Here is a 12,886-nt window from a genome sequence, read left to right on the forward strand (position 1 = left end):
CAGATAAGCTCAGTCTCCCTCCCATTCCATCTACTGCACTACTTAAATGACAAGTTATAGTGTAGGGAGAGAAAGGTACTTGCCAACAAAGTATCAAGCACTCTTGAGTTTGCTTTTTTTAGAATGCATCTTCCAACAAATGAAGGAAAATATTTAGAAGTGTTATCTAAGGGAAAGGTGCCTTTCAGATCACACTAACATGCAGATTCCAAGTGTCCTAACTGAACAGCTCCTACAAGAGCAATACATTTATACAAAAAGCCTTAAAAAGATGAAAGAGGCTTAGAAGTTATAAAAAGCCCTCTCAGAAAGTATATAGAAATAAAATAACATTGCCAGACCATCTGCATGTTCTTCCTGAAAAGACACTCAAATTTCCTTAAGAAACACTACAGAGTTCAAGAGAACAACGCAGATATTTATCATGCTCTGCCCTTTAAAAATCAAAGGCAACTAATTATACCCACACTCTCTCTCATATTTGCATCTTAAGAAGAAAAAGATTAGGAAAAAAGGAAAGTGACCTTTACAATTTCTTTTCCTGTTCCTGCCTTTATTTTCCTTGTCCAGTTATATGCTATCTCTTTATGTAAGTTCACGTGCATCTGCAAACAGAAGCACCTATGTTTATCTCACAGCATGGATTAGAACTGCTGGAATAGGCACAGATCATGTAATTTTTGTGACAAATCCTCTAGGATACTAGCATAAAAACACAGGTTTATGCGGGGGTGTGGAGAAGGGCAGACCTAGTTCAGAGTTTTCTTCTATTCTTCCAGCTTTATTCAATAAATATACCAACAGTTACACAACAGCCCAGAAGGAAAATCTAGCACTCACCATATTTTCTTCATTTGGTGTCAAGTACATATAAACTTACAGGGAAAAAAATAACCTGCCCTGAATCTACTTTGCATGCTGAGTTTAAGTCTCTACTTAAAAATGACTTGTGCCACATCTCACCCAACAGGTGACCAAAGCTCAGAAGGGGAAAGATAAATAAGTCTTACAAAACCAAAATACATCTTCAGCGGAACTGAAGCAGAACAGCACCTCCAGAGACAAGTAAACTGTTCTCCTTGATTGAGAAAGAAACCAGGTGAAAAACAAATAGAAAAAAAACAAACTACAAAATAATTAAAAACACATCACTAACTCCTCTGCTACTCAAAAGAAAAGGAAAAATCCTTCATCTTCTCAATGAACCCATGCGTGCCCATTATCTTGCATTTACTTCTGCAAACCCTCTGTCTGACTTAGGTTTTGGAACTAAACCCAGACATTGCTCTTGAGGTCTTCTCTTTCAGAAGCACCACTGCAAGTCTTAGACACTGACTCTAATAAAGCAGTATTTCTGATCTGATTTAGTTATGTTTTATTCTATAAAAAGGGGAGACCTAGCAACAGTCTTTTGTGAATTTATCAGTCTGGAAACACAAATAAATTACTCTATGCACACTGAAGCTAGAAAAATAGATGTTTTCCAGGTTTATTCTGCAGTGGTAATGAGCAATGATGAGGATAAAGAAAGACTGGACAAGGAAATGAGCTATCCTTGCTAGTTATACCTCTCAGTATAAAACTTGTATATGTTTTTGTATGGAAAAAAAATAATAGAGATAAGAGCAAGCATTTGCTTAAAGCCCTCCCCAAAACAAATGCCATGCTTTATAAGTGAAAAGCAAAAAGAAGGGCCTCCTTACCCATACACCATCCCAGAAAACACTTCTGTGTAGCTGTTTGTGATACTTCAAACAAACATACTAAGACATTTTGAGACTGTAAAACAAAGGATTTCAAATTGTCAAGATACATCAGTAACACCAACCAACAGATGCTTCAGGAAGGCTCCAGGATATGCAGATCATGCTAAGACCACTTTCCAAGCAATAGGCAAAAGAAACCACACAGTTCTGCAGTCAGCAGTCAAACTATCCCAAGGAAATTGCTTTCAAAAATTGACAACCATATTGTCATGGGACAGTGGCTTGAATTTTAACTAGCGCATTCAATATACACAGCAAATCCCCAGGGTCATATGTTTTATGACTTCAGCATTACCATTACACCCATAAACTTTCCCATTTCCAATTAACACACCTGACACTCTGAAAGTCAGTTCACCCTTCTGGAAGGCCTTTGTGCTCAAAGGCATAAAGAAGGCTTCTGAAAATATACCTGCCACTGCAAATACTATGTGGACTTCTTTTAATAAGCAGATATAAAAAGATTCTTAAAACAGCATAGCTGGAAAAGCTTGAGCTGTACCAGGCAAGGCAATTTTTAAGCAGTGCAATGTTGCAATGGTTCTAGCTCAACAGAACCTAGCTTGCTGCTGCCACTATCTCCTTGAGAAGAACTGGAAGCTCACCTAGAGTATCCACAGAAACTTTCTGCGTCTTGAAAAGGCACACGACAGGGTACCAAAAAGCACATTATCAGAGAGGCTTCAGGTCTTGTAGCCTAACAAAAATAGCACTCCATCTGGGTCAACACTGACTTTCTGACTAACTGGGAGTCTGACCAGACTCCAGAGCTGTGTACTGCCATTCCTTTTTTTCCTTGTTTACATGGACAAGACCTGCCGATGCAGCCTGGGCAGAAGAGAGGGAAAGAATTTTAGGAGGACTGTTTGGATTTTGTACAGAGTAAAGCAAATTACTCCTCTTTTTAAGGTCTAGGCACATACAAAGAATCAATGGTTCGTTTCTTGCACAAAGTGCATGATGAAAATCAGTGCATTTGAAGACAAGACAAGGGCTTCCTTCGGATTTCAGTTCAGTCCATCCCCCTGATGAACCTATGAACACTAAGAAGCAAAAATAAGTTCAGTAACAACTGCAAAGCAAGTATGCAGAGGGGAAACCCCCTACAGATTCTGTAATTAGCTGTGCTAACAATTAATGAAAAGCCATACAGTCAAGAAATACTGTGTGTCACTATTTGCGTGGAAGAGGTTCTCTCTGTTCCATTCTGAAGCAGCAGAAAAGACAGTTGCTGTTGCAAGGAATAGAAGACCTACTCTTTTCATGCGGCTTTGTGTCAAACTTCAGTCTTGTGTCCTGAGACTTTAAGTGGAGAGGACTTGGAGATGCAAGATTTAATAAAGAAAAGCTTGGCTCTATCAGCTACACACACAGTACAAATTCTCTCTTGAACAACATACCTTTTCCACATAACACTAAAACAAAATTATGGCAGTGCATGGAAAAAACAACATTTACAGTTATACTAAGCCAAACCACTGACTGAAAAAGAATTTATTCAACACATAGTAAGTTTGTATGCAAAATTTTGAAAAACATTTCAGTACACTCAGCATCTCAGTCTAGAAACACATCTGTATAAGAAACCTGAAAGAAAAACACCCCACACATCCCCCATATTCAGCTATCTCCACGTCAAAACATCTATGCTTTAACACCTATTTACATCTTTAGTTTCATAGATTTTAGATTAATAAGATATTCTTACCTGTATATCCTGCCCACCAGCCCCAGGAAGACACCATAGCTAATAGCCACTTAAATAATACTCCTTCGATATACCAGAAGGTTTTACTATCCAACAGTCGGAGAGGCTGCAGCACAATTAAATACAAGACGTAGGACGGAATAGCAACCAGGTTATTGGCGACCATAAAAGCGAACCTGAGGAGTGCTTTCAGACAGGTATAGCCCACCCGTCGGGCCTGATCTAGAGTCACGGCCATTCTTTTCAGAGCGAAGAGAGCGGGACCGTCCTACAGGGAAAGGAAAAACAAGGCACAGGTAGCGCTTTCTGAGCGGGGTAAGGCGAGGCGACGGTACCCGCCCCAGACCCAGCCCGCTCCTGCGAGCTGCCCGCGCCTTCCTCCTCCGTTAGTCACCGCGGAAGGCTGCTAGCCCAGCTCCAGGGAGCATGAAGGCAGAGGCACTGCCCCCTACCCAGTCCCTCTCCTTAGCTCGCCAGGCTCCGAGAGACCCTAACCCACAGCTCCCCTCAGGAGGGCACAAGCGCGGTCCCAGCCGGCCTTCATCTTCCGCCCCCAAAAAAGGTCGCGGGCGCTAACGCAGACACCAGCGGCCTCTTCCCCCGCCCCAGCGCGGCTGACAGGAGCCGGGGACCGCGGACGGCGCTGAGGGGCGCGGGTGGTAGCGGCCCCGGTGGCGGAACTCACCTACGGCAGGGCGACGGAGCAGCAGCGGAAGCGGCCACAAGACTGGGGGAGCTGGGCCCGGCGACAGAAGCAGCAGTCCCGGCCGGCAGTGGCACATGAACCCGAAGGTGGCTGGCCCAGCCACAGCAGCACTACTCGCCCTGCGGCTCCCTGTGAAGAGAGGGGGGCGGGCGGCGTGAGCGCGGGGGCCGGCAGGCGGGGAGGCGGGAGCGCCGCGCCGGGCCGGGCGGGCGGGCAAGCGCAGACCGCGGCTTCACCTCGGTTCTACCGCCCCGGCCGCCGCGCCGGGTCGGGCTGGGCCTGGCGCCCCTTCCCTTCTCCGCCCCTTCCTTTACCCTCCCTGCATGCTCGGGACCCCAGCGAGCCCGGGCCCCGAAAAGACAGGCTGGTGCCGGGGACAAGAGGACAACCCTGCACCTGTTAGGGGCGGGAGCCCAGTCCACGCAGGGTCTGTACCTCCACCCCGCCGCGGGCAGCGCCGGCCACCCGGGGTTCATGCCGACCGCTGGGGCCACACTCCCCGCCCCCGCCGGCTGCGTGACCGCCCGCCCGCCCGCTCGCAGCCGAGAAGCGGGGCTGGCGCAGCGGAGAGCGCCGCCCCCGGGGTAGAGCGTGGGCGGCGGCGCCCCCCGCCTCTCCACACAGGCACACGCTCAGGTTCGGCAGCGCGGAGCACGGCAGGCCTCCTCGTCCGCTTGACGGCTTTCCCCGCATCGGGAGCACCTCCTGGCGCGGCCCGCAAGCTGTCCTCGGCTCCGCCGAGCGGGCATAAGTAGGGTTTGCCGTTCCTGTCCAGGGACGGCCGGGAAGCTGCAGGATCTGGCCTCATACTTCCCTCTTGGTGACCTTCTGCTTACATTCCCCTTTGCTGCCGTTTTGCGGAGTTTGAGTAATCGGGGAAAGTGGAGGACAGGACACGTCACAGGGCTCATCGGCGCCACCAGAGAGACTTTTCTGACCCGGGTAGCATCAAAATGTTTCCTTTGTTTCTGTAGTTCCTCCTATAGGTCACCTTTTACAGCGTCTTCCTTCTTCATCCCACCCTTGCTACCACGAACCCCAGCGTCTGCGTTCAGAAAACCTTTGCAGAGCCTTCTGAGCCACACAGACACTTGACCTCGGCCCAGCAGCAGCCGAGGCAGGGCCATCACAGCCTCCTCCACACAAGCTGCACCCCTACAAAACCACTCCGTGGTGAAAAATTTCTGCCTTCTGGGTAAATGCATCATCGTTTGTAGCAGCTCAGGACTATTGCCTCATCTGTTCATCACTATGCCTGTCAGACAAGTTTGCTTCTGTTTTCCTGGTAACCCCTGTACAGACCTTGGAAGAACACTGTCAGACCTCCTTCATTCCTCCAGACTGTCCAGGATCAGTTTCTCAGCCTATTTCAACTATTATAGTGTGGGTTTTTTTTTTCATCTGCTTCTCTTCTTTACACCTTAAGAACATATGAAGGACTTTTGTGCTGAAACATTTTCTATTTGTTAGGCTGGAAAACATACTACTTTCCCATGCAGATCATGTCATGCGTAAAGCTAGCCCACTGTTTCCAGGACAATGAGGCTTCAGTGATGACTGTTCCATAACAAAATTAAATCTCATCCTCCATGCCAGGAAGAAAACAAAGTTATTATTGCAGATAAATTTCATTTGGGAATTTTAAAATATAAACAACCAAATAAATGCCATCCTGTTCATTTTGAACAAAACAAAGTAAAACTGATGACTTTCTCAACAAAAAGGAGACATATTACATAAGTGTTTCCAAGTCTAGGTGTTACTCTGTCTATGTTCTTTTCATTATGAGGTGAAGTTTAACAGCTGTACTCAGTAGTCATTATACATTCAACTCGAGCTGTGATAAAGTGTTACCAGCTTCGTCAAGACTTGGGGTTTGGTCGTTTGGTTCCCTCTCCCTTTCATATCTCATGTAGACATCTCTGGGCGTACACTTGAACGTTTTCTTTTTCAGGAGAATTTTGCTCCAAAAGCCTCAAGTAGAAAAAGGACATTTTTAGGCCATAACTACAGTTACATTTCAGTTTTTGCATCCCTGTAACAAAGCCTTGTTGATGTATTATTCCAAAATGGAAAACATTTTTTTTTCCTAAAATTTGATACATCTGAATAATTTTATTCTAAATTTTACAGTGTGAATGATACCCTCAAAGCTGACGCATCAAAACGAGGGACTGCAGGAATTATTAGACAGCTAATGAATAAGGCAATTTGTATTGCAGGAATTGCACATGGGGAAGCAGGCATACAAAGCATTCTTTGTCAGAATGACTGCCTTACAGCTTAGGAAGCTGTGGTTTAGCACTTTGCTGAATGAGCTAATAGCAAAGACCCGCCCTTATTCTTCATTTCCTGGCCTTCACATGGACAACCCCCGCCAGAGGAAGCATGCACAGCAAAATATTCCTTACGGATCTTGAGATGCCTGCTGGCTGTCACTCAGCCTCTGAAGAGTCTTCTAGAATGAAGTTAACATGTATGTGTGTGTGCATCATTACTGCAAACACAAAGACCCCACAACTAAGCAGTAAGCATTCCCTCCTCCAGTTTGGTCAGTAATTGTTAATGCTGAAGCTCAGAAGTTTCCTTAATTATTTCTGGCTTTGACTGCCTTTTTTTTTTTTTAATTCAAATTTTTAGATGCAATTCCTCAATCTCAGAGTTTCATGAGCTTTCAACTATATATTGATTGTCATTTTACTATTACAAATGGAAGAAGAGAAAAAACATTGAAATAGGTAACTCTGAATTTTCAACTATATATTGTTTGTCATTTTCCTATTACAAATGCAAGAAGAGAAAAAACATTGGTAACTCTGAATTTGTGGCCTTTTTAACCATTTCTCTGAAGTTTACTTATGTTTTGATGGAAATCCACTTTGTGATTGTCTTTTCAGCCTCATGGAAATGCTGACAGGGATGTCACTATGGATCAGTGTAAAGATAAATGTTATAAAGTGCTTATTAACTGGTAGATACAGATACTATCACTCATCTCAAGGATTGCTGGAGCAGATGATTAGTACTGGAGTTGTCTCCCACTCACCTCAAAAAAAAAAAGCTACAGGCCAAAACCACAGAAAAAAGTTAGATTTATTCCTGCCTGCAAGAAGGAAAACCACATTCTTACTGAGGTGGGGATGTTACAGAGTAACACACAAACACATCTATTGCATTAAGTTACTTAAAGTTATTGTAAGTAACATACTGGTTACTGCAAGGGACCTGCACAGTCTGTAAGTCTTTACACACAGGCTGGATTTGATCGCGGTTATCTGACTGCAGGATTCAAGTCAAGTTTTAATGATAAACTCCTTGAGAAATTTGTGAAGAAGGTGACATTTTTGTCTCCAAGTACACTTCAAGAAGTGATTGGCCTCTGTCATTCTCATACACTACTGCTCAGTGGCACATAGCTGTTTCCAGTTTAGCCATAGCATTAGAGCTACCTGCAAGCACAGCTGCAAGGAGGGAATGTATTGCAGTCCTTCAAGTAATCCACGAGTCACACAGGCATGAATAACCATAATGAAATCCAGGTTCAAAGCTGTAAAAACCAAGCCAAACTAAAGGATTTGTTTCTGGAGTCCAGAAAGAGCAAGTCTTGGAATGCTTTTGAACCACTCTGTCAAATAATGGGAAATAAAAAGCTGCTCATTTGACCCAACCAGAGTCAATCAGTTCTTCCTGTTTGCTTTCCTTCTAGCAAACTGAAGTCACAGACATCAAGTGGTTGGAGGAGGGAGAGAAAAAAAAAACCAAAAGGTTAGGGAGGTGCACTTGTGTGCTGATGACACTAAAAACAAAACAGCTTTTAAAAATAGTAAAGAACTGTCATACAGAAAGCAAAGACAATAAAATAACCTGAGAAGTCACAGATTCTGCAGAGGAGAAAACAACTACTCTTTCCAACCTCTCAGAGCAACCTGCTACCTGGGGAATTGTATAAAGTCTTGTTTAAAAAAAAAAAACAGAAAGGATGGGAGGGATGACAGAATCACAGAAACATTCCAGTTGGAAAAGACCCCAGGACCACTGAGTCCAATTGATAACCCTACTCAACAAAGTTCACCCTAAACCATATCCCCAAGCACCATATCTAAATGAAAGATGATCAGAGGGCTGGAGCACCTCTCCTATGAGGACAGGCTGCCAGAGTTGGGGGATGCAATAGAAAGGATGCAAAGGATGAAAGTACACAAAACCACCACAAGGAACTACAAAGATGGCAGGACGTGCAGAGCACAGACTGCTGTAAGATGCATAACAAAATAGAGGGTCACAAATACTCAATGCAAGATAAATACATAAAGCATCTCAAGTGAGTTAGGTAATAAAATGAAGGAGCCATTGAACTGGAAACAAATTGTAACACTAACACTTATTACATATCTATATTTATGTCAAAAGCCTTTCACTGACCTGACACATGGCTCAGCCCCAATGAGCTCCCTTCCCTTGCCCTCCCTTCAGTCAGCCTGCTGCAGAAAAGCCAGCTTTGCCAGTTCCTATGGTTCTACCATACAGGTGTCATCTTTGCTCATTTCCTCTAATATTTTAAACTCTTGGGTGACAGCCTTAAGTTTTTTCACACTAAAAAGGCCACAATATGTCACAAGCATGCTCAAAATGTTCAGGCTCATAATAAACATTTCCACACACCCCTCCTCCTAGCCTGAGTTGATCTCAGACAGTGTCAATTCCAATAAGACTGCAGGATAATAAGTTAAGCCCTCAAGTTGTTTTAGTGTCATTTATCTTCCTGGGAGAAGGTGGCAAAGGGAATTTCCTTCTTTAAAACAAACAATCTATATAATAATTAAAAAAACCCAACCCAGCAATTAAACCAAAGAAACAAAAAAGTGATTGCTGGGATTACAGAAACTAAACAAACAGAAGGTGTTTCTCCTGAGTAAATAAAAATAGCATTGAAATAGCAGTGCCATGTCATTTGACTCCCAAGTATTTTGTTTTCCTTTAATCAGGAATCAGTAAGTATTATGCAAGCTGGAATTGTTACATAGCTTTTTGAGCTAATATTTCATTCCAGTTTTTTTTTGTAAGCCTAACCACGTATTATTGCATTTGTAATTTTGCTCAAGGGGATTTTATATTGCTAGACACACAGAAGAACAAACTCTGGCTCCAATGAGGAAACATCTCATCACGTTCTACTCCAGTGCAATGCTTGAGAATCCATCCCAATGTAAAGTAAAAACTGAAGTCTGACATAGCTTCTGCGAGGGGCGAGCTGAGGCACACCCAAAGAGGCCACATGGCATGGAAGACACCAGCTACACTATATCAATGTAATAAGGGCAAATTTTCAAGTGCCCTATTGGGGAAGGGAGAAAACCACTCACATGTAATGCTGGGTCTGGGTACAGCCTTATCACTCTGAGTCCTGCAAGAAACTGTGTCTTTATACAGTGAGAAGTATCAAGAACAGGTATGCTGTATTCTCCCTGCTCTGCATTTCAGACCAAGCCCATTGTTCCTGTGTGATCTGCTCTAGGTGATCCTGCTCTGGCAGATGATCTTGCTCTGCACTTCAGACCAAGCCCATTGTTCCTGTGTGATCTGCTCTAGCAGATGATCTTGCTCTGCACTTCAGACCGAGCCCATTGTTCCTGTGTGATCTGCTCTAGGTGATCCTGCTCTGGCAGATGATCTTTCAAGGTCCCTATGATTCTATCTGTTGGCTTACTGCTGCTCAATTTAATTAGTGATGGAACAAGAGGGAATGGCCTCAAGCTGAGACTGGGTAGGTTTAGACTGGACATGAGGAAACATCTGGGGCTCTCTGTGGGAATGTGTTTATTGTGCCATTTGATAGTTAGTTCTTATTTATCTTGTGTTTCCAAGGGTTTCCTGAGGCCAAGGCAGTGTCAAAACAGATTTGCTGTGTATGGACACATGAAGTGATAGCATATAAACTTTTTCAGGTGTAGACTGTCTGTAAATTTTCAAAGTACTCTGATTCATTAAGGGCTTGCTTTTAACTATTTTTGGACACATTTTTCCCCTTTGTAGCACAAAAGCAGTGTGATAACCCCAGTCTGTACTACTTTCACTATAAAGAATGCGAAGAGATTTTAAGTATAAGCTGCAGAGCAGGGCAAGGCATATGATGCTTCAGTCAAGGTTATCCTGATCTCCCACAATTATGTGAGCAGATTTATGTCTGAATGTACCACAGCATAGCAAGACTAAATCAAGGAAGTTTGCAGCTAGATAACAGCAGCACACTCATCTTCATTCACGACCTTCACCACTTGCAAGGGAGATGAAAAAGATGTGTCACATTGGAACAAATTTTCCAGTTAGTCAAGACTAGCAGGTGAGGCAGATGTGACTATACCCCTCTTGGATTTTCTATCCTCATCTGTCCTACGTAAATGTACACCATTTTGTTGTTGTGGCATTTGTTCTAGCAGCTCAGGAACAAAAATCTTCTTGTTGCACCCACAAGTTTTCTAACTAATATGCCATTCCAGTAAGATGACTTGTATTTCACAGCTGTCAAAATCAGCATTACCTTCACAAATTTAAAGGTTAGTTCTTAAAAAAAAGAGAAAAAAAAACCAACAACAAACTTGAAAATTATCTTTCAGTATCCTTAAAGATGCAAAACTTGAAGTTCCCTTTTCTGGCCACCAATTTTCATAGAACTATGGAGTTAACCAGCAACTTAGTATTAAGCATAGATGGAGAATGCCTTGAGTGTCGTATTTGTGACTTTGTTTCAACAAAATGCATGTTTTGGTGTGACTCTTAACAAAGGCAGTAACCTAATACATACATAAGCCAAGAAGAAAAGAAAATCCTGTTGTCCCTGTTATTACAATGCCATTTTATACTATGCTTAATTTTCCCATACCAATGTCTGTAACCATGAGCTGAGTAATTCAGATGTTTTGAGGTGTTTAGTTTCTCATTAAAACTAAACTGAAGACTTTGACAGAGACCTCTTATTAAAGATAGATAACAGATACACCACAATGCAACCAGATGGTCTGCAAGCAAGGGTTTCATTTCTCAGTGCACATAACGTGCTTCTGCTGCACTGTGTCAATCAATGAGTGGCTCAAGTAGAGCACAAAGCTGGGTTTTATTTCAGTTACAGGGCTATTTTCACCTGTTGACACTACTGTCACTAAGGGAAGCTCTAGGTGAGAGTTTGCCTTTGTCTGGATCTTGTTTGGGATTTTTTTTTCCTTTCAACAGTTACTCTTTAACCTCTGTGCTGCCTCGATTACGAAATCTTTCATCCATGACATCAGTTTAGTTAAATCACATCTACAGAGTCATATTATTTCCAGAAATGATGATATAAGCTTGCACTTTGCAACCTGCTTTAGGTGGGTGGGGCTTCTAAGATTTTCTAGCTATCACACTCTTGTGTGATTAGTCATTTTAAGAAAAGAACATAGTAAAAACAGGAATCTGACTGCACTGAATTAACCCCTAATATTTTTCTCTGTGATAGCAAATGAAGTACAACATCGAATGGACTTCATTATAAAGATCACATACTATTAGATCAGCCATCACATGAAGACCCTATTTTCTTCAAACTCATTCAGGTTCATTTCAGTCCACATTTATCAGACTGACCGACTTGGGATTTGGTGAACTCTTGTTAACATCCAGTCAATATTTGTAGATCAAACAGCAAATACAAGAGAACTAAGCAAATACTTATTACTGCTATTAAGAGGATTCTCACACTTAAATCCCTAGTGAATAGCTTGTTATAAAATTGAAGAGTTATTCACACTACTTCATCCTTCTTATGTTTGTTGGATTCTGTATCCGATTAGTAGTGATGTGTCTGAAAAGGGGTAGTTTTCCAGTTGAAAAAGAAAGTAAAGAGCCCAGTAGTAACTACAGTAGCTGCCTGCCTGGAGGAGTCTGTCTGTCCCTCTGCCAAATTCCAGCAACACCAAACAACCCTGTGCAAAGTGCAAAGATCCATCCCATCTGAACTGACTGAAGAATTGATTGGGTCTGACCCAAGGTCCATTGAGCACTTCTAAGAAGTGTTATAAAATAAACACTATCACTGACATTTGATCAGGACCAAGGTCTATTTTAAAGAAAACCAAAACAAACCCAACCCAGCTTCATCTTCCCTCCCCCAGATTAGCACAGTGTGCAACCTCCTGGTCTTACGATGCAGTAAACAGCTTTGCAACTCCTTTGCTTAGGTTCCTCAAGACTGTGTTTACCTTAGTTACATGTGCTAGTTTGAAGCAGGCTAGAATGTTTTGGTAAGAAGAACTAGATTACAGGCTGTGGAAAGAAAACAATGATGTCTACTTCACTCACAGGCTTGCTGAGATGTATAGGAACAAGAAATAAAAACATTAGATAATGACTCTCACTTGGGCTGCTGGCTGAGCTGCATCTCTCTAACCTCACCCTCCATTTTTGGACTAATCCACTTTGCTTCCTAACCCCCTGGCCAAACCTCTATTCTTCCTTGGGACTGGGGTAAGGTTGAGAGGGGTAGGGGGAAGGTGAAGAGGTGGTTGGGAGCCCCTCCTGGGGACTCAGGTTTCTGGAAGGGGAGTTGTGTTTCTGTATTACCTTTTTATCTTGTCTATTTCTGTCTATAACTGTATATACTGTAAAAATCTGCTGCTAGCTGTAAATATAAGCTTCATTCATATTTCCAGAGCCGGCTGAGTCTAGTCTGGGTGA

The 12,886-nt window shown here is 42.9% G+C and overlaps 2 protein-coding genes across 8 annotated transcripts in view; both read right to left on the reverse strand.

The window, feature by feature from the left end:
• LPGAT1 (lysophosphatidylglycerol acyltransferase 1) overlaps positions 1–4,764 on the reverse strand; it is a 74,530-nt gene extending 69,766 nt beyond the window's left edge. The window contains exons 1-3 of one of the 2 annotated variants that reach the window (XM_064164467.1): positions 4,616–4,764; positions 4,160–4,309; positions 3,475–3,742 (exon numbers count right to left, since the gene is read on the reverse strand). In XM_064164467.1, coding sequence (XP_064020537.1) covers positions 3,475–3,712 — 238 coding nt within the window. In that variant the 5' untranslated portion in view covers positions 3,713–3,742; positions 4,160–4,309; positions 4,616–4,764. Of the gene's footprint in view, positions 1–3,474; positions 3,743–4,159; positions 4,310–4,576 lie in introns of both variants that reach the window. The other variant, XM_064164466.1, reaches the window with a different exon arrangement.
• Positions 4,765–5,620: 856 nt separating this feature from the next.
• Positions 5,621–12,886, reverse strand: part of INTS7 (integrator complex subunit 7) — a 48,316-nt gene continuing 41,050 nt past the window's right edge. For 4 of the 6 annotated variants that reach the window (XR_010307054.1, XR_010307051.1, XR_010307050.1 and 1 more), the window contains one exon: positions 7,494–7,890. The gene's annotated coding sequence lies outside the window, so the exon portion shown is untranslated. Of the gene's footprint in view, positions 6,155–7,493; positions 7,891–12,886 lie in introns of those variants that run through there. The other 2 variants (XR_010307052.1, XM_064164464.1) reach the window with 1 other exon arrangement.

Source organism: Pogoniulus pusillus, chromosome 25 (genome assembly GCF_015220805.1).
Source record: "Pogoniulus pusillus isolate bPogPus1 chromosome 25, bPogPus1.pri, whole genome shotgun sequence".
Lineage (NCBI taxonomy): Eukaryota > Metazoa > Chordata > Aves > Piciformes > Lybiidae > Pogoniulus > Pogoniulus pusillus.